This window comes from Dromiciops gliroides, chromosome 1 (genome assembly GCF_019393635.1).
Source record: "Dromiciops gliroides isolate mDroGli1 chromosome 1, mDroGli1.pri, whole genome shotgun sequence".
In the NCBI taxonomy this organism is placed as follows: Eukaryota; Metazoa; Chordata; class Mammalia; order Microbiotheria; family Microbiotheriidae; genus Dromiciops; species Dromiciops gliroides.
In genome coordinates this window covers 180734662-180757319 of record NC_057861.1, presented here as the reverse complement: position 1 = coordinate 180757319, position 22658 = coordinate 180734662, and the positions used below count along the sequence as shown (strand labels likewise).

Here is a 22658-nt window from a genome sequence, read left to right as displayed (position 1 = left end):
TCTGAACCAGAGAATACTGAATTTTTGTAATACTTGGAATCCATCCTTTTTTGTTGTTCAGTAATTTATTCATGTCTGATTCTATCTGACCCCATGGACATTGTCCTTGGGATTCTTGGCAAAGATCCTGGAGTGGTTGCCATTTCCTTCTCCAGTGTGTCCCCATTTTACAGATGAGGAGCTGAGGTAAATAGAGGTTAAGAGACTAGTAAGTGTCTGAGACTGGATTTGAACTCAAATCTTCCTGACTGAGCATGGCGCTCTATCCAGTGCACTCCCTAGCTACCTTTTATCCTTTTGTAGAATATGGGAAGTCTTTTCTAAACCGTGGCAATCTCTTGAATCCATATCTTCATAACGTCTAAAAATTAGCTTCATTTGTTTGATGTTAATAGTATTTAATAGAGTGTCATAACATCATCTATATAGTAAAAAAAAAAAAACCTACTATATCCCAATACCAACTTGTCCTAACTTGGACACCCCAGTGTAGTTTTCTTTTAATATTCTGAATCTGAAATTCTGTGAAATTACCTTAAATTAGAGAACTCTAGAAAATGAACAGATACCCTGAGACACCTGTTATTTAAATTATCTGTAATAGTTTATGGTTCAACAAAACAGGAAAATTTTCACTTGTGGTGAAGGCTTTATACCTGTGGTAAAGTTAGATAAAAAACGAATACCAATCTCCAGAATTTATTATTGGTTGTACAGGGTACGTTAAGATTTGGTGATCACTAGGCACGTTCAGGATGTTAAATATTTAGAAATTAAAACTTCGGTTGTTGGCATGTCCCTTGAAATTTCCTGGTGGCATTGAAACACACTTCTTTTGGCATTCTGAATAATTGGATTTTAAGAACTTTTCACTGATTTTGTGTTTTGCAGATCAAGGAACATCAAAGACAGTCTTCGATTTCTTGAGCAGTAATTCCTCCAACTCAAATGTAACACCACCAACTACTTCTGCTAGTGGTAGTTTGTTTGGGGGTGTCACCTCTTCCTCCAACCCAACTGTTGCTGCCTTTATGTTTGGACAGGCCAGCAATACTGGGACCAGTTCTGCCTTTGGTAACCCCACAGAATCCAGTGCATCTCAGTCTTTTGTCTTTCCTCAAGAAAGCAAACCAGCCACCACATCTAGCACAGGGGTTGCTGTTGGCCCATTTGTTTTTGGCACAGGAGCCAGTAGCAATAACACTGCAACCTCCAGCTTCAGCTTTGGAGCTACGACTTCATCTGGATCTGCAGGTATATTTAAAGTACAAGGAGTAGGGTGGGTGCTTAGTATTGAAATTGCACCACATCTTTAGGGATTTTCATGCCTATATTTGTATGCCTAGTGTCTGGCATGCAATAAATACTTCTTAAATTATTTTTCATTTATTCAGCTCTGAGACAACTAGGTGGGAACATATAAGGAGCTCTGGGCCTAGAATAAGGAAATCCTGAGTTCAAATCTACATTCTGACATTTAATGTGTGTTATGCCCCTGGGAAAGGCACTTAACCTGTCTGCCTCAGTTTCCTCAACTATAAAATGGGAATAATATAACACCTTCTCAAGGGTTGTTGTGAGGATTGAATGAGTAATATTAGTAAAGCGCTTAACATAGTGATTGGCATATAGTAGGCACTTAATAAATGCTTGTCTCTTTTCTTCCCTCTTTTATTTATGATAGTGGTATCTGTAGATGAGGAGTTCTTAACCTGTAGTCTGTGAACTTTAGTTTTTGGTTTGGTTTGGTTTGGTTTTGCGAGGCAATTTGGGTTAAGTGACTTGCCCAGGGTCACACAGCTAGTAAGTGTCTGCGGGTAGATTTGAACTGGGGTCCTCCTGAATCCAGGGCTGGTGCTTTCTCCACTGCGCCACCTAGCTGCCCTGAACTTTAGTTTTTTAAATACTATTTCAATAAAATTTATTTCCCTATAATTCTTTATATTTTATGTTTATTTAAAATCATTATTTTGAGAAAGGGCTTTATAGTCTCCATCAGACCTGCAAAGGCACAAATAAGTTAAGAACCCCTGTGTCTCACACTTGCCTCAGAAAGTTTATGTAGGCTTTCTACCCTGTGCATTATCAAGTGAGAATTTTGATAATTCCTAATTCTTGTTGATTCTGCCTCTACATCATCTGTTGTATACATCTCCTTTTCATTCACATGATTACTGCCCTAGTTCAGGTCCTCTTCAGCTTCCAGTTTTGGCTCTAATTCATCCTTTATACAACTGTTAAATTGATAATTCCTAGGGCAAATGTCTGACACTTTTGCACAGATGTTTTGCAGAAATACATTTAATGTGATTGTACATATATAACCTATATCAAATTGCTTGCTGTCTTTGGGAGGAAGGGAGAGAGGGAGAAAAATTTGAAACTAGAAATCTTATAAAAACAAATGTTGAAAACTATCTCTGCATGTAACTGGAAAATAATAAAATACTGTTATGAAAAAAAAAACAACAAATATACCTATTAGTTCTAGCATAAAAACAAAACTTCTCCATCTGACATTTAAAGCCCACAACAATCTGGTTCCCACCTATCTTTTAAAATTGTCATTTATGCCTTTTATTTACATATCATCATTTTCTGGTATATATCACACTGTGCACTACCAAAAAACAAAATGATGAGCAAAACCGGCCTTATGTAATCAATTCCCTCTGCCTCTGCTTAGAAGAGGGAAGAGTATTTCATCATCTGTTCTCATGGGCAAAGATTTATCATTGTAGTCACTTAGCGTCATTGTTTTGTGTTTTTTTCCAAGCCTGCCTTTCTTCACTTTACATCATTTTATACAAGTCTTCCCATTTTTCTTTGAATTACTCATTTGTTGTTTTTTATGGCACAATATTTCGTTACATTCATATACTGCAATTTGTTCAGACATTCCCCAGTTGATGGACATTTTGTTTTTTAGGATCATAGATTTAGAAAGGGTCATAGAAGTTATCTAGTCTCTGGCTTCTTAAACTCTGGGTTGTGATCCTGTATGGGCTCATGTAACTCAACATGGGGGATCATGAAAAATTTGGCAACAGTAAAGGTTATGTATACTTATTTTATTACCCAGAGTCACGTAAAAATTTCTCGGACAAAAAAGGGATCACATTTGAAAAAGTTTAACAAGCTCTGATCTAGTCCAACCTCCTTGTTTAATGGATTAGAAAACCAAGGCACAAAAAGGGTTAGATGACTTGCCTAAGGTCACTCAGGTGGTAAGTAGTGATCTATAATCAGAGAACATTTGAGCCTAGGTTTTCCAACTCAAAATCCACTTCTTTTTTCCCAACACTTTTTTTCAACTGCACCATCTTGCTCTTCATAAAAACAACTAGTAAAATAAATAGCAATATCAAAAGGCAATTGAACTGTAATTTATTGTAGTGATCAATCTTGGTTCCAGGGGACAAATGAGTAAACATACTTCTTTCCCTACTCAGCAGAGGAGGGAGGGAGTACAGGTATGCTGTTACATAGAATCTCAGATAAGGTCCCTTTAATTCAGATCTTTTTCTTCATTATAATCAGAAGTCTGGTGAAAGATTGTATCTAGAAATGACTGCTGGGGGGGTGGGGAGAGAAAAGACATCAATAATGTGATTTTCCCCCCTCCCCACCTTCTGGATAGGGGAATAGGTATGAGATAAAGATTGTTGAGTACTAGCATTGCCAAGCTCAGAGTTTTATTTTATCTTAGAGCCAATAGTTAGTCACTGAAGGTATATATAAGGGAATCAACTTGGGTCAAACCTGTGTCCTAGGAATACTAATTCAAATGCTATGTGGAAGACTGATTGGAAGGGACTGGAACCAGGGTTTTTTTAAACATTAAAAGTTTCCTCTGAATATTGTGGGGGGGGGGGTTCTTTTTTTCCCCATCTTTGACCTCCTTGTGGTATATGCTTAATTTGACATTCCTGGGCCTAAAGCCCTTAAGAGTTTAGTGACTTTCCCACATAATTCCAAATTGTTTTCCAGAATAGGTGGAGCATTTTATAGATGGCCTTTTATAATTTTTGATAATTTAATTGTTTTTGAGTGATAACTCATAGTTTTAATTTGCATTTCTCATATCCCACCTACCTTTTTAAACTCACTACATGTACTCTACATTAGAGCGAACTTCTAGGCTCAACTCTCAACTCTAGCCCACATTTCTGTCTGTATAGTCTCCAGTTTTGCACCTTCATTCCTGTGACCTCATTTGATTGTTACTACAATCCAGGTAGACAGGGCAGATATCACCATTTTACAGGTACAGAAGATAAATCCCAAGAGTTGGTTTGCCCAGTTCCTATGTGGTGTACTCTGCTCAGTAGAGCAGAATGGCTTCTGTTTACTTAAAATGAAAATTTGGGGAGCTGTAGCAACCTTTATAGGGTGATAGGTCTAGGTCTGGGGGAACTTGAGGCTCTTATCCAGTCCCCTCATTTTTACATAGGAAAGTGAGGTCAAAGAAGTTAAATGACTTGTCCAGGGTCACACAAATTAGTGAACATCAAGGGCAAGATTTCAACCCAGATTAGTCTGCAGAACCAGTTCTTTCAGCCTTAAGGATCATGTAGTGTCCTACATCTCCTTTTTTCACCTTTTACAATAATGATTGAGGCCCAGGAAGCGTAAAGAAGAACCAAGGTTGCATAGTTGTTGGTGGTAACTAAGAATGAAACTGAGATCCCTTGCCTTCTGGTCACTCTCTTTCTACTATACCATACCCATTCTACAGGACTCAATCTTGGGGCTCAAGATAAAGACTTGAAAACTAAAAGTTTTGAGTTAACAAAAATTCCAGATAATTAGACTTGGTTGCAGAGTTAATTAAAATATTTTTGGCATGTCTAGGTTCTTCTTCCTTTGTATTTGGTGCTGGGTCTTCAACACCTTCTGCCAGTCCTGCATTTGGTACCAGCCAGACCCCAGCATTTGGACAAAGTCAAGGTGCCAGTCAGCCTAGTGCTCCAGGCTTTGGATCCTTACCATCATCAACATTATTTTCAACTGGTTCCCAGCCCCCAGCCCCTGTTTTTGGGTCAGTGTCAAGTAGCAGCCAACCTCCTGTCTTTGGACAACCACCTACTCAGCAGTCTGGATTTGGTTCTGGAACAACTCCTAATTCCAGTAAGTGTGTGTTACTTCAAGAAAACTGTGTGTCTTCATAGTCATGTCCTTGCCTTTAAAAATGGACTTTTCTCAAGCCTTTCCTTTGTAGGTTGTTTTATAAACTATTTTATACTTAGAGGAATGTGTTCCAAACTTTCATTAAAATTGCAGTCTCCAATATTCACCTTAATATCAACTTTCTATGTTAAGAAAAAGTGTGCCAATGCTCATTCAGACACGGATGTTAGTTTTCCTTTTCTGAGGCCTGTCCTTCCCTTTCCCTTCTCCCCCTCCCCCCCCCCCCCCCCCCAAAAAAAAGGTATGCATGAGGGAGGATCTGTATCTTATATAAATGTTAAATAAGGAGATGACATTTCTTCCTTCCTTTTTTAGTGGTTCTAAGCAAAAGGTGAGGCATTTCCTTAAAGCAGTTCTACCTTCTGAGTTCATTCTTTCATATGGTGACAGGACCATTTATTCTATGTCTCATGTTTAAAACGAGTGTCATTTTATATTATATATAATATGTAATGTTATAATACGATATATTATAGCATATTTATGGTATATCTCTTCCCATTCCCCAAGTTGTCTTGATGCTATATAAGATTATCTGTCACATTCCTGCCTTTTCTCCCTATTCACACTGCCATTGCTCTTACACAAGCACCTGACTTGACATTTGCTTAGCTTCCTTAACAGTTTCTTCACATTGCTGCAATCTTCCTTGTGCATAGGTTTGTTTATAACCTTTACTCGGAGGTTTTCTTCAGCACTGCTTCACTCAGTGTATTCTATTCTCCAGCCAAACTAGATTCTCTCTCCTTCCTGTCTCCATTTTCTCAGACTGATTCTGATACCTAAAGTACACCTCACACCATTCCCACCCACCCTCCTCCCCAGCATTACATAATGTTTTGTTTGTACTTTTATATATTTGGGTGTTTTCTTTGTGTCTGTGTTACATCTTTTTACTATTTTTTTTACATTTCATAAGAAACCATACCTCCTCCATTGCCTAGCTCTGCACCTTGTACAAATTTGGTTTTTAATACATCTTATTGAACTGAAGAACATAGTTACAAACTTGAGGTTTTAGTGAGGCTGCCAGTATTCTCTGTAATAGAAGAAAATATTTAATAGTTCTTTTTTTTCCAAACAAATTAGTCAGAAAGGAACATGAATCCTACTCATTTTTCTCTGCAAAGACCTATGACTTTACCTGCCCCTGAAGAAAAAAAAGAATAAAGCATATGAAAAATTAACTTTGCCTTGATAAAATTTGAAAATTTCTCTCTGGAACCTTCTAGGTAATGTGTTCCACTTTGGAAGCAACACTGCAAATTTCAACTTCACAAACAACAATCCATCAGGCGTATTCACCTTTGGTGCAAATGCTGGTACACCTGCAGCTTCAGTCCAGCCTTCAGGATCAGCAGGATTTCCATTTACCCCATCTCCAGCAGCATTTACAGTGGGGTAAGAGGGCTCTTTTTTATTGAGTTGGATGTAATTTATTGGCGTTTTTCATCCCAGGTACAGAAGTATGATAGTTTTTAAAGTCAACATTCATATTTGTTATTTATAATTATTAATACCAGAGAAGTACAATATGTAGGGAAAAGGAAAGCTTTTGGTTTTTTTTTTTAATCACATACAGGCCATGTTCCCCAGTGGATTTGCATTGAAAATTATTTTCTCTTTTTGTTATTACAAGCCACACTTAGGAAGCATACTGAACCTGAATGATTATCATGTCATATGTTGTTAAATTGCTCTACATGACCTCTACATGACCCCATGAACTTTTGTCCATGCAGTTTTCTTGGCAGGGAGTACTAGAGTGGTTTGCCATTTTCTTCTCTGGTGTGCCCCCATTTTACAGATGAAAACCTGGGGCAAATAGGTTGTGCTTTTTCCAGATTCAACAGTTAGTGAGTATCATTAGGCTGGATTTGAACTCGGATCTTCCTGACTCCAAGCGTGGTGCTCCATTCACTGTATACCACCCGGTTGCCCCCATCATGTGATATACTGACCCTTTGTTTTTATTTTTTGGCAGGACGAATGGAAAAAATATGTTTTCTGCTTCTGGCTCTTCAGTTTCTGGTCGGAAGATAAAAACTGCTGTTAGGCGCAAGAAATAAATGTCAGAATGGTGATAGAAACATCCATTTTAACAGCTTGTACTCTGCATTCACTTATTATGCTGGGGTTATTTGAAATCAGTTCTGCTTAAGGACATCTTTAATTTTAAAAATGTTTTTCCTTCTCCCCCTACACCCTTCTGACCCTTCACCAACCACTCTGCCACCTTCCTTTTTCCCTTTTTAAAAAAATAATAGCTACAGCCGGTGACAGGGAGGTTCTTAAGCTAAATTATTTTAGGATCCAGCAACTTCTTTATCCACTGACTTGGCATGGTCTGGCTATATCCATGAGTATAGCCTGCACAGCAAATGGCTTTGTATAATACCTCTTCATCTGCACCATTATGTGCGCTAATGTGCGTTTATGGAACGCATTGAAATTGTAATTATATCAGTGAGGGATTCTGTATAGATTAGAGAATGTTGAAATGAATGATTTCTATGCTGAGTTTGTGCTGGTGTATGTGTGAAGTGAGTGAGTTGGGTGTATTGTGCACTAAAATTTTCTGATAGAGGAAGACTGATTAAAGAATGGTCCATGCTAAGGACTTATTAGATCTAGTTCTCCATTTAATAATTATATGCTATTTCTATATTTTCATTCTTATGGCTCCATCACCTTGTCTCGCCTTTTCATTATTTTATTATGAAACTTGTGTAAATACAATTTGTTTCTGTACGTACATTTTGGCATAACATAAATCTGTGAACTTGAAATTTTAATTTTGTGTGTTAACGACATTTTTTTGTTTAGTATTGTCTCAAGATTTTATTATGTAAATTCCATTATTCAAAGTTGCCTAAATCCATTTAGAAAATCTTTAAAGAAAATTGGGAATTCTTAAAGTGAGTTTATTGGCTTTTCTGATCCATTTTTCTTTGGACCAAAAACCAGTATTGTACAAAGTATTAAGTATATATTTTTATATTTACTGAAATGGACTGTGGTGACTTTGGATAATACGGAAAAGTTTAATATTAAAGCCATGTTTATTACAGTATAATTAACATGTTAAACCATGGGATAAATGCCATCAATAAAAATTATGAAATACTTTTTGTTGTAGTTTTAAATCAAAATGAAGGTATATCATATCACTGGAAAAAACGTTCTGTATAAAAGTTAACAATTGTCTGAATAAGAAGATGGTATACCTCTCCACGTGTTAGCTAAGAAATTCTGAGAGCAGGAGAAATTTAAATACTTTAGTGAATCCCCTAGAGAGTGGGGAATTGCCTACATTTTGTGAAATCCACTTGGCTCCCCTGCAGCTTGTCAGATCCCAGGGGAGCCATGCCTAAATTGCATATAAACTACATAGTTTTTTTTTTAATTGAAAAATAAACATACACAACCATTTCTGCTTGTACTTGTATCTTCCTTAATAGGTGACTAAACAATATTTGAGTTTATGAAACACTGTGTTGAAAATGAAATAATGTACAACTGGTCATGTCCCTTTTACACTATCTTCTTCCCTATTGTGGGAAAGGATCCTACTCCAGCACGATGAACAGAAGGCAGCTTTTCAAAGTCTGTCAACCAGCATTTTGGAGCTGAATTCTGAAAGATGAATGTAGAACAACTGCTTTGTACTCAAATTTTAATTTGATAGATTCATTGTTGGGGTTCTGAATTAGAAAACAGTTGAAATGTTTGTCTTGTAATTTTTTTACTATTCTAGATATTTAAAACAATTTGATTTTATACTTTGGCAGAGCTCTTCCTAAAGGAAATAATTAATATACTTGTGCAATAGAAGACTTTGAATATTTATGTATATGACTTGAAAGCAAGTACTGTAGATAACTGCAGGGTGGACCAAATGTCACACTATTTTAATAACTTTTTGAAAATTATTTTTTCTTTATTTTTCTCCATTTATGAGATCTGATTTTTCTGCACGTAATTTAAATTAATTTTCTACATTTATTGTATATGATGTTTTGGTATTATAAATTAAAAAGAAAATAAAGGGGTTATTAAATATTGAAACTGCTTCATGACTTTTGGTCCACCCTATAGTTTGGTGAGTTCCAGCGGAAATGTGTATGGAAAGAAACAGATTCAAGTATACTTGCTATTTTAATTAAAAGAATTATTTATAAGTTGTAATCAATGCTAAGAACATTTTGTTTCACTCAAATTAAAACACCTTACAGTTTTGGACAGCTTGTAAATTATTACCATTGCAGAAATAATACTTGCACAGGAGTTGATAGAAGAGCTGGGTTCAAATCTTACCTTTCTTTGGGCTTTAAGTTTCCACATCTATGAAATGTAAAAGACTTGGTGTAGTAGATTATCTTGGGTCCTTTTCAACTCTAAAATTCTGTGATTTTTGCAATTGTGTACCATGTTTGCATAAGTATTCTAATGATCTAATTATTCTAAATACTACCCAAATGCTATAGAATTGGGGAGTAGAGGATTGCTTAAATATTATCTATTATGGCCCATAATGCCATAAAAGAATAATAAAAGTAGCTACCTTTTTGAAAAGACTAATTGTATAAAACAGCTAACTGGATCAAAACAGAGGCAAATAAAATTGCCAAAATTAATAATATGAATTCATAATAGAGAGGAAATAGAGCATTGTCAGAAACTTTGCAATTACATGCCAGCAATACAATTCAAAAGAGTTGGATGATATATACAAAATCAGAGTACCCTTATTAAGGTATAGAGAATAAAAATTTTAGCCCATACTTAAGAGAAATCAATCCAATGAGAACATTGTTTTTCTTCCATCTGTAGTTCATTTAAATATGAATTTTATCAAAGAGGAATTCATATGCTACAAAAATTATCCTCCAAAACAGAAAGGTCATCCATCTACCAAACTTTTGTGTGATAAATATGGCCCTGAAGTCTGTCCCAGGAAGTGAAAAGGAGAAATTTTTAAAATTAAAATGTTCAATTCTAAATATTTTAAAACTTAAATTTTGGGAATCAAGTTTTTTAAAAAATGTATATAGATTTAAAGTTTCATATGCAACCATCCTTTTTATTATACTGTAGTTATTATCCTGTTATAGTTAAAAATAAAATTTTAAAAATTTTAAATTAAATGTATATTGACAAAGAGACAGCATTATTCCCATCTGTACACATGATGATTTACTTAACTTCAGATGGCATAGCTTCAGCAAAGCAGTAGAATACAAAGAACCTCCGTAAACATTTTCTATTCAGGCAGTACCACGTATTATGAGGAAAAAATGAAATTTCATTTGAAATAGCCAAAATGCTAACAATATCTAAAAAATCCATGACCTAAGAAATAAAAACAACTACCAAACATTCCTTACAGATATAAATGAAGAATGGTTGGGCCATGCCAATGTAATAAAAATGACTGTACTACCTATTTTAATTTATGTATTAAATGGTATCCCATTCAAAATTAAGACAATTTTTCTAGATCAATAGACCCGGGTTTGAATCCTGACTCTTCTACTTGCTAACTGTGTGACTAGGCAAGTCATTTCAGGACCTCAGTTTATTCAGCTATTAAACTGCATGGTCCTTTTGAACTGTTTGATCCTACGTATGACATAGGTTTGAGGCATTTGTTCTAAAGTGAATGCTCATGGATGGAGAAAGGCTGAACAGTTGTGGAATATGAATGGAACGGAATAAGAAAAAGCAAATAGGATTTCAGAGAAACTTGATAAGATATATGTACTGATAAAGAGCAAAGGCAAGAGAATCGAGAATAATATACACAAAGATCACAATAATGTAAAGAAAACACCAAACGTCATCAAAATTTATGCTGATAGGATTAATCTTGTTTCCTATGAGTTGGTGATTAAATTTAGTAATCTGTAGGAAGTGGACTCCACAGGTGTGAAATTTTCCTAGGTCATCAGACCTGGACTATTTGTTTTGTTTAACTTTTTGTTAAAAGGGAGGCTTCTGTTGGAGACTGTGAAGTAAAAGATCTTTTTAAAAAATACTGTTTTTGGAGACGTGACATGAAATTCAGGGAAGGATGAAAAAATGTGTACTGATATGAGTCCACAAAACCAGGTAAGCAAATCCAGAAAGACAATTCATAATAATAACAGTAGTATAAACGAATAGAACACAAAGTCAGTAGAACTAGGATTAACTGACCATTCTTCATGCCAGAACCCAAGGAAACACTAACCTTTCAATAGACAAGTAATTGCATATGCTATCAGATATGGGGAGGTGAGTTTTGCTTACCTTTGTTACAAGATGGGGACAGGGCAGAGAAGAGTGTGTAGTTAGAAATTACTGTTGAAAAAGATATATATTTTTTTAATTAGAAGAAAGTTATGGGTACATCTGCCTCCATGATTTCAGTTTGAACTATCATAGTGCACCATTAATATGATTTAAAACCAGGGTGGAACTTAAACAGCTTTATAGAGTCCAGATCTTGAAAGTCAATATTTATTTTTCTTTTCTCCAAAATCTGAGCCAGATATAGTGGTGCATGCCAGTAATCCCTGCCCTTGGTGAAGCCCAGTGAAAGGCACCAATAAGACCCAGGGTCGCAGAAAAAAAACAAAAGCAAAAAGCCCCAAACTTAGGATAGTACAGGAACAGAGCCCAACTCATAAAAAGATCAAAGCACAAAAATGAGCAGAAAAAAAAAAACTATTGACAGTTACTATGGTGATAGGGGAAATCAAGACATAAACACAGAGGAGGAGAATAGTAATAAAATGGCTACAGGTGAAGCATCAAAGAAAAATGTAAATTAGTGTCAGGCCCAAAAAGAATTCCTGGAAGAGCTTAAAAAGGACTTAAAAAGCAAATTAGAAAAGTAGAATAAAAACTGAGGAAAGAAATAAAAGTAATGCAAAGAGAACCATGAAAAAGAAATAAAAAATTTACTGAGGAAAATAACTCCCTAAAAAACAAATAGAAAAGGAAGTATAAAAGGTCACTGAAGAAGATAATTCTTTAAAAATTAGAATTGAACAAATGGAAACTAATGACTGAGACACCAAGATACAATAAAACAAAATTTAAAAAAGTAAAAAGATAGAAGAAAATGTGAAATTTCTCATTGGAAAAACAACTGACCTAGAAAATTAATCCAGGAGAGATAATATAAGAATTATTGGACTACCTTGAAAGCCATGACCAAAAAAGCCTGGACAATATTTTTCAAGAAATTATCAAAGAAAACTGCCCTGACATATTAGATCACCACCTGAAAGAGATCCCAAAATGAAAACTCCCTAGAACATCATAGCCAAATTTCAAAGCTCACAGATAGAAAGTATTGTAAGCAGCCAGAAGAAACAATTCAAATACTATGGAGCTAAAGTAAGAATTACACAGGAATTGACAGCTTCCACATTAAAGAGTTGCAGGGCTTGGAATGTAATATACCAGAAATCAAAGGAGTTAGGTTTACAACCAAGAATCACCTACCCAGAAAAATTGAATATATTCTTTCAGGGAGAAAAAATGGACATTTAATGAAATAAGATTTTCAAGCCTTTCTCATTAAAAAGCCAGAGTTGAATAAAAAATTTGAGCTCCAAATACAAGACTCAAGAGAAATATAAAAAAAGAGAAGAAACAAGAAAAACTAAGAAATTCAATAAGGTTAAACTGTTTATAGTTCTATATGATAAGATAATATTTGTAAATCTTAGCTTTATTATAAGAGCAATTAGGAGTTTATGTAGAGAGAGGTTGTGGTAAAAAGGCGATAGTAAGGGGACAATATTTGTAAGTCTTAATTTTATTATAAGAATAATTAGAAGGAATATATGTAGACAGAGGGGTATTTATAAGGTGACATTGATGGGACAACACCCCAAAAATAAAATAAAGGGGAAAGAAAGAAATTGCATGGAAGAAGGAGGAGAGAAATTGAATGGGGGATAAATTGTCCCAAACACTCACATGCACACAAAAGAGGCATGAAAGAACTTTTATAAAGGAAGAGGAAGATTGGGGGGGAGGGAGGGGGGATGGGCAAAGATTAAACCTTATTCTCATCAAAGTTGGCTCAAAGAGGGAATAACAAACACACTCAGTTGGATAAAGAAATCTATGTTACCTTATAAGGAAGTTAAAAAGGAATGGAGATGATAGAAGGAGGAGGGGGGACTAATACAAGGGAAGGGGATATTGGGGAAGGCCATGGTCATTAAGTAAAACACTTGCGAGGAGGAAAGGGTGGGGTGTACGAGTGGGGGGATAAACAGATGAAAAAATAGCATGGAGAGAAATAAAGTTAGTCATCATAACTATAAATGTGAATAGGATAAAGTCACCCATTAAACGGAAGTGGATAGCAGAATGGATTAAAGACCAAAATCCTACAATTTGTTGTTTACAAGAAACACGTTTAAAATAGAGAGATACACATAGGGTACATGTAAGGGGCTGGAACAGAATCATGCTTCAGCTGAAGCAAAGAAATCAGGGGTAGCAATCAGATTTAGTTAAAAGAGATAAAGGAGGAAACTATATCTTTCTGAAAGGTACCATAGACAAGGGAAGTCATATCAATACTTAACATATATGCACCAAATGGTATAGCATCTAAATTTTTGAAGAAGTTGAATGAGTTACAGGAGGAAATAGATAATAAAACTATCCTAGTGGGGAACCTTAACCTTCCCCTTTCAGAACTGTATAAATCTAACCAAAAAAACAATAAGAAAGAAGCTAAGGAAATAAATAAAATTCTTGAAAAGTTAGATATGATAGATCTCTGGAGAAAATTGAATAGGAATAGAAAGTACCTTCTCAGCAGTACATGGGACTTACACAAAAATCAACCATGTATTAGGGCATCAAAACCTTACAACCAGATGTAGGAAATAGTAAACATCATTTTCAGATCATAATGCAATAAAAATATATTCAATAATGGACAATTGAAAGAAAGATTAAAAATCAATTGGAGGGGCAGCTAGGTGACTCAGTGGATAAAACACCAAGCCCTGAATTCAGGAGGACCTGAGTTCAAATCCAGCCTCAGACACTTGACACTTACTAGCTGTGTGACCCTGGGCAAGTCACTTTTTTGCCTTGCCAAAAAAAAAAAAAAAATACCTATTACAGTTCTTTTTGTGGTAGCAAAAAATTGGAAATTAAGGGGATACCCATCAATTAGGCAATGGCTGAACAAGTTATAGTATATGAATGTAATGGAATACTATTTTACTATAAAAATGTTGAACAGGTTGATTTCAGAAAAATCTGGAAAGACTTACATGAACTGATGCTGAGTGAAGTGAGCAGAACCAGGAGAACATTGTACACAGTGACAGTAACATTGTGTGATGATCAACTGTGATGGACTTAGCTCTTCTCAGCAATACAATGATCCAAGATAATTCTAAAAGACTCATGATGGAAAATGCTATTAATATCCAGAGAAAGAATTGTTGGACTCAGAATACAGATCAAAGCTTACTATTTTCATGGTTTTTTCCTTTTGTCCTATTTTTTCTTTCACAACATGACTAATGTGGAAATGTTTTACATGATTGCACATGTATAACCTATATCAGATTGCTTGCCATCTTGGGGAGGGAGGAGGGGAGGGACAGAGGGAAAATTTTTTGGAATTCAAAATCTTTCAAAAATGAATTGAGGGGCAGCTAGGTGGCGCAGTGGATAAAGCACCGGCCCTGGATTCAGGAGTACCTGAGTTCAAATCCGGCCTCAGACACTTGATACTAGCTGTGTGACCCTGGGCAAGTCACTTAGCCCCCATTGCCCCGCAAAAAAAAAAAAAAAATGAATTGGACAAAAATGGCATTAAATTTAAAAAATATTCTTGTCAAGAAGTGATGAGAGCCTAAACTAAAGTGCTAATTGTGTCAGATGGGAGAGATGTTGTAAAGGTAAGAATGACAATATTCAGCAATATGTCGTACATGTAAGGAGAGGGAGAGTCCAAGACAATTCCAGGTTATGAATAGGGAAGATTGAAAGGATGGTGGTACCTCTGATAGAAATAAGGAAATTTGGAAGAGGAAAGAGTTTAAGGTGAAAGATAATGACTTATGGGAAGATGGCAAGGTGAGAAGTCTCAAGTATGTTTGGATCATTCTTTGTTTTCAGGAAACCAGTCTTTTCTGGTTTTCCTCCTATCTATCTGACCACTCGTCTGTCTCCTTTGCTAGATCCTTTTCCAGAAAGTGCCTGCTAACCTAGGCATCCCTCCGGGTTCTGTCCTGGGCCTGCTTCTCTTCTCCCTCTAAACTAAACTGGCTGAACAAGTTATAGTATATGAATGTAATGTAATACTATTGTACTATCTCATCATTTCCCATAGATTTGATTATGCTGATGTTTCTTAAATCTACCTATCCTGCCCCACATATTTTCTTGACCTCTAACCTCACATCTCTAACTGCCTTTCAGACATCTTAAAGTAGATATCCAGTAGACATTTTGAACTCAATATATCCTAAATGGAATTCATTATCCACTCTCCCCAACCCCAACCTTCCTCGTCTACCTTAAGTATTATTATAGAAGGCAACATCACTCTCCCAGGCCTTTTAAGAGTATCAAGACACTGGGAGCAGCTAGGTGGCACAGTGGATAAAGCACCAGCCCTGGATTCAGGAGGACCTGAGTTCAGATCCAGCCTCAGACACTTGACACCTACTAGCTGTGTGACCCTGGGCAAGTCACTTAACCCTCATTGCCCTGCAAAAAAAAAAGAAAAGAAAATATTCTAAAATGTTTTTCTTTATACATAGCATGAATTTCCTGGCACTTGATGTGGGTTAATAGCTCCTTAATTGATCATGATACTTAATATGCTATTATGTAAATATAATATTTTTGTTTGCATCTTTAAAACATAGTATATTCCACTTTAATAAAATTTTACATAATCATCAACTGGCTAAAATGAGTCCTTTTTTCCTTTTCATTTCACAGAATTAATTTATTTGTGAAAAATGAAACTACATATATATGGCATATTTGCATAAACATAAAGGTTGAATACTAATGCAACAGATATCATGCAGAATAATCTTCATCAAGCTGGGCCTGGAGTCAGGAAGACAAGTCAAAATGCTGCCTCAGTTACTAGCTATGTGACTCTGGACAAATCATTTAACCTCCGTTTACCTCAGTTTCTTCAACTATAAAATGGGAATAATAATAGCACCTACCTCAATGGATTGTTGTGAGAATCAAATGAGATAATAATTGTAAAGTGTTTAGCACAGTGCTTGACAAATAGTATATAAATACTAATTCCCATCCTCTCCTCCATCACAACTTAAAAACAAAAATACTCCAAGTTCATCTGAAACAACATTACAAAATATCATTACTACTATAATATTCTGAATTATTTGCGATGAGATTTTGCTAATAGCCAGAAGAAACAGCTCTTTTGGTTATCAATCCTTTTTCTTTTTCTTTTTTTTGCATGGCAGTGAGGATTAAATGACTTGCCCAGGGTCACACAGCTAGTAAGTGTCAAGTGTCTGAGGCCGGATTTGAACTCAGGTCCTCCTGAATCCAGGGCCAGTGCTTCATCTACTGTGCCACCTAACTGCCCCTGAACTCACTCTGGATAATAATATCAGGGATAGTGTACCCCCAGTTGTTAAGGGAAATGTTTGATTCTTTCCTGGCTATATTTTCATAGTAAACATCTCTTAATAAAAATTAAATTGTATTAATTAGTTAGATGGAACTGAGTTTCTAATCACTAGTGGCTAACAGTGAGAGAAACACACTAGAATAAGGGCTTGATCAGATGGTATTAAAGAAAGACATTCCAACTTTTCAGGGATGTCCCTAAATCTAAGAAATTATGGGGGAAGATAGAGCTGGCTTCACTTTAAAGTCAATCTCTAACTGCTCAGACAACCCAATTTCTACATAGCATTTGCCCCACAAAGTTCACTATCAAATACAACATGATTGATAGAGAAATAAATCTATCACTGCTACTGCTGGACAAGGTTGGCCAGGCCCATTGGGTCTTTACTTTTCATTGTCTGGCTTCTGACAAATCTTGACAGGAACTTCACCTCCCAGACTCTAGTGGCTTACTCTCCTGACCTCTTGAAGCTTAGAAGATTATAGTCATCTTGTTTCCTTCACCTAAAACAGGAAAGAGTGAACCCAGAAAAAAACAGAGCCCTGTCTTCCCAGCCCACATGCCAGCCTTGGCTGGGAAGAGCCCTCATCCCCACTAGCATGAAGACAGGCAGAAAAAAAGATCAAAGGTCTTGTACATATATAACCTATATCATTACTTGCTGTCTCAGGGAGGGGGGAGGGAGGAAGAAGAATTTGAAACTAGAAATATTATAAAAACAAATGTTGAAAACTATTTCTAAATGTAAATGGAAAAAATAAAATATTTATATGGGAAAAAAAGATCAAAGGTCAAGCACTATATTGTGTATTTGATCCTTGAGGTGATAGTGAGACACAGAATTTTTAGAGTATTGAGGTGACATGGTTGAACCTGTGCCTTAGTAAAATCACTTTGACAGCTAAATGTAATATAGATTTGTTGTAGGCAGATCAATTGCAATAGTTCAGGTGTGAGGAGATAAGAGCCTGCACCAGGGTGGTGACTATTGGAGGATTGGGAGGATGGTGGTACTTTCAAAAGTAATAAGAACATTTGGAAGCAGGGTGGGCTTGGGAGAAAGATAATTCAGTTTTGCACATGTTGAGTTCACGATGTCCCACTGGACATTCAGTTTGAGGTATCTGGTTGGTAGCTGGAGTTGCAACATTGGAGGTCAGAAGAGAGGTTAGGGCTAGCTTTGAGAATCATCAGTATAGAGGTAACAATTAAATCCATGGCAACTACTGAGATCACCAAGTAAAATAGTATAGAGGGAGAAGAAAAGAAGGACCAGAACAAAACTTTCTTGGATACCTAGGGTTAATAGGTGTGTGACTTGGATGAAGATCCAGCAAAAGAGACTGAGGAGCAATCAGATAGGAAGAGAACCCTGAGAGAGTAGTGTCCTGGCAACCTAGAGAGGAATATCTTTCAAGAGAAGACCTGCATTCAGAGAACTTACATTCTTTTTAGTATTTTATTTTATTTTCCAATTACCTGTGAAGATTGTTTTCAACATTTTTTTTCCAGGCAATGAGGGTTAAGTGATTTGCCCAGGGTCACACAGCTAGTAAGTGTCAAGTGTCTGAGGCCAGATTTGAACTCAGGTCCTCCTGAATTCAGGGCCAGTGCTTCATCCACTGTGCCACCTCAACATTCGTTTTTGTAAGATTTTGAGTCCAAATTTTTCTCCCTTTCTCCTCCCCAAGATGGCAAGCAATCAGATATAGGCTATATATATGTACAATCGTGTTATACTTATTTTCATATTAGTCATGTTGTAAAAAGAATCAGAACAAAAGAGAAAAACCACAAAAAAGGAAAAAGAACAAATAAAGTGAAAATAGTATACTTTGATCTGCTTTCAGACTCTATGAGCATTTTCTGTCGAAGTCTTTTGGAATTTCCCTGGATCACTGTATTGCTGAGAAGAACCAAGTCCTTTACAGTTGTTGCTGTTACTGTGTACAGTGTTCTGGTTCTGCTCACTTCAGTCAGCATCAGTTCGTGTAAGTCTTCAGAAGTTTTTCTGAAATCCACCTGCTCAAGGGAGCTTACATTCTAATCAGAGGAAACAACACAAATAAGAGAATGGTGGCCAAAGAGGAATGGTTTTGTTTGGAAAACTATAGAGATGGTGAATGGAACCATAAAAGGCCCCATTTTATGAGTAATAACAGAGCTAATTTGATTTGAGAAAAAGCCAAGGTGAGCACACATGCAAGATGGTTAAGGGACACATACCCAATGGCATGGTTGTTGCTGAGGAGGTGGCTGGGGAGTGAAGCAGGGAACCACGGGCAGGAACAATGCCTAGATGTAGTAGTAGGTACCTGAAGAAACCATCGAACAAGACTGGGATTCTGGGGCTGTAATTCTGGCTGTGAAAGGGTTAAGTACTTCAGGACTTGGTTTCTGCCTCAGAGAAAGAGGATGCTAGTTAGTGGCTGATGAGAAGGCCAGGGAGCGAAGTGTCATTGTTCTTTCCTTTTAAATTGTTGTAGTCATTTTTTTATGTTGTTTTCCTAGGGTCGTTTACTTCATTTTGGATCAGTTTATATAGCTTCTCATGTTTCTCTGCATTCACTACATTCATCATTCTTGCATCATTCTTTTTTTTTTTTTCTGCATCATTCTTACAGTAATAGTCTATTACATTCCTGTATCACAACTTGTTTAGCCATTTCTTAATTGATGAGTATCTACTTTGTTTCCAATTCTTTCCTGCTACAACTATTATGGCATATTAGGGAGCTTTTTGTATGTGGACTTCTGAATGTAGTTTGAATGAGGTTTAGGATTCCAAAGTGCAGTACAAAGTGTGGCACTATTAGACTGTGAGCTTTTATTTTTCTCCAGAGTTTAGCACAGTTCTTGGCACATAGTAGGCCCTTAATAAATGCTTGCCAATTTGACAAAACAAAAAAAAAATAGACTGGACAGGAGTCAACAAAGAAAAAGTAAAGCAAGCCAACTTTACTGAGGAGAAATACTTATACTCAGCATGTTAGTCAAGGGGAACAGAAACAGGTCAAGTATCAGTGGGATGTCTAGTGGATAGGGGTACTAAAACTGGTCAAACTCAGTGGGTTTTTTGGGTTTTTTTGCAGGGCAATGAAGGTTAAGTGACTTGCCCAGGGTTACACAGCTAGTGTCAAGTGTCTGAGTCTGGATTTGAACTCAGGTCATCCTGAATCCAAGGCCAGTGCTTTATCCACTGTGCCACCTAGCTGCCCCCTCAAACTCAGTGGGTTTTTATAAGTTCTTATCTGGGTCAAGCAGGACCAACCATGCAAAATGTGAATGGAGAGTGTGGAGAGCCTGGACTTAATGTTGAGGTCAAGGCTTGGGAACTGATGCTGACTCTTTGCTGGGAAGAGGCGAGAGAAAGGAAGAACTCCTAGAGAACTGTTAGTTTGTTGATATTCAAATTTTCCTCATTGGGAAAGGAGCCTTTGTCTATTACTACAGGCTGGGCGACATGGGACTTTGCAGAGAGGTTACTGAGGTCCTTACAACCTCCTGCAAGTATGTGCCTAGGAATAGACTCTCTGGGACCAGGTTTATGAACTTGTTAGTCACTTTCTTTGGATAGTTCCAAATTGTTGTGCAGAATGGTTGGACCAGTTCATAGCACCACTAATAGTGCATTAGTGTGCCTGTTTTTCCACAACCCTTCCAGCATAACTATTCCTCCTTTGTTATTTTTGCCAATTTGTAGAAATGTGAGGTAAAAATCTGTTTTGATTTGCATTTCTCTTATTTGTTATTTGGAAAATTCTTTCATATTGTTATTAATAATTTGAAATTCTTTTGAGAATATTTTGTGTAAATCCTTTGATATGAACTTATATTAGAAAATGGCTTTTGGTTTAATGTATTTAATGTTGTCTATATATTGTTTTCCCACTTGGCTGCTTCCCTTCTTATCCTACTTGCATTAATTTTGTTCACATAAGACCAGTTCAATTTAATGATTTATTTTATATCTTGTATTGCCTCTATCTCACTTAGTTAAGAACTTGTCTTTAGTTATGGCTATAAAATGTTTCTGATCTGGCCTTTACCTTTTTATGATATGACCTTTAATAGTCAGGTCTTGCATCCCTTTTTGAGTTTACTGTATATTTCTGATAGTGCTTTAAACCTAGTACTGATCTAATATTTTATAAATTTAGGTTCAGTTAAATGACATCCCAGGAAACTGAAGTTGCAGGTGTGATTACTGTGCCAAAATTGATATTATATGAAAAATCATAGAGAATGGGAGATATTGTATCATAGGACTGGAGATAAACAAATGTTCTGACATTCATAAAGTTTTTAAGAGGTAAATGTTTTTTCTTTCTTTTTTTTTTTTTTAGTAAGGCAATTGGGGTTAAGTGACTTGCCCAGGGTCACACAGCCAGCAAGTGTTAAGTGTCTGAGGCCAGATTTGAACTCAGGTATTCCTGAATCCAGGGCCGGTGCTCTATCCACAGAGGTAAATGTTTTAAACTATAGCTTGACTAATCCTTGGCAAAACTAGACTATGCTGTTAAAGGGGTGACTAAGCATCTGGACAGGGAAAGTGGCAATTATTAATAACTAAGATGGCTTCAACAAAAACTGGTCATACCAGACTAACCTAATTTCCTTTTATCATAGGGGTATTACATTAGGACATAGGCAAGGAGTGCCTCAATTTCAATAAGACATTCAACAAAGTTTCTCATCATATCCTGGTGGAGGAGTTATGGATATTAGGTGATTTCTGGATGGATTAAAACACCCTAAAGACTAGAGATTAGAGGAATGATGTCAAACTAGACATTTTCTAGTGGTGTTCCAGGGGCAGCTAGGTGGCACAATTGATAGCATAACAAATAGTGTTGGACCTGGAATCAGAAGACCTGAGTTCAAATCTGATCTCAACCTTAGTAACTGTACAGCACATCAGTGGCTTGAAGACACAGGATATACTTAGAATTTTTCCAAAGACACAAGACTGGAAGAGATTGCTAACATGTTGGATAACAAAAAGGATCTAAAAAGATATCCATATACTAGAATGATTGGTCAAATCTAATAAAAGGAAATAGGAGAAAATAGAAAACCCAACAACTGGATCTTTAAAAAATCAACTGTACAATATAGAATGGGGTATGCATTCTGAGACATGTCTCTGTGTAAAAGATCTGGGGGTTTCAGTAGACTCTAAGCATTGTATGTAATATACGTAATGTATCATAGCTTCCAAAAACATTTTGCTTTTTTTTTTTTTGTGGGGCAATGAGGGTTAAGTGACTTGCCTAGGGTCACACAGCTACTGTCAAGTGTCTGAGGCTGGACTTGAACACAGGTCCTCCTGAATCCAGGGCTGGTGCTTTATCCACTGCACCACCTAGCTGCCCCCATTAATTTGATCTTAAGGTGAACCAAGACACAGTGAACTAGACCCAAGGAGCGAATAATTCCCTGGTCTTGTTCAGTTCTGGGAACATTTTAGGAAGGATACTAATGGATTTAAGAATAGCCAGAGGACCGCAACCTGGATGGTCAGATGATTGAAAACCATGCTATACAAGGATCAGGTAAAATAACTGAAAACGTTTACCCTTGAGAGTACTTATGGGTAAATGATTGAAAGAGCAATCACATAGAACAAATATATTATCCGCTGTCACTCCAGGGGGCAAACCTAGGGCTAAGAATTGGAAGGTGGTGCAAGGCCATTTCAGTACAAGGTAAGGAGAGCTTCCTAACTCCAGGAACGTCATCCTAGATCAGTTTTACCTGGAATACATATCTTGGAAGTATCTTTTGTACTTCTAGCTCCTCC

General features: G+C 36.4%; 1 protein-coding gene across 2 annotated transcripts in view; it reads left to right on the top strand.

Annotated features, from left to right (window-relative positions):
• NUP153 (nucleoporin 153) overlaps positions 1 to 8622 on the top strand; it is an 80410-nt gene extending 71788 nt beyond the window's left edge. For both annotated transcript variants that reach the window (XM_043975004.1, XM_043975005.1), the window contains 4 exons: positions 892 to 1254; positions 4855 to 5130; positions 6423 to 6591; positions 7175 to 8622. In XM_043975004.1, coding sequence (XP_043830939.1) covers positions 892 to 1254; positions 4855 to 5130; positions 6423 to 6591; positions 7175 to 7259 — 893 coding nt within the window. In that variant the 3' untranslated portion in view covers positions 7260 to 8622. The remainder of the gene's footprint in view (positions 1 to 891; positions 1255 to 4854; positions 5131 to 6422; positions 6592 to 7174) is intronic.
• The last annotated feature ends 14036 nt before the right edge of the window (positions 8623 to 22658 follow it).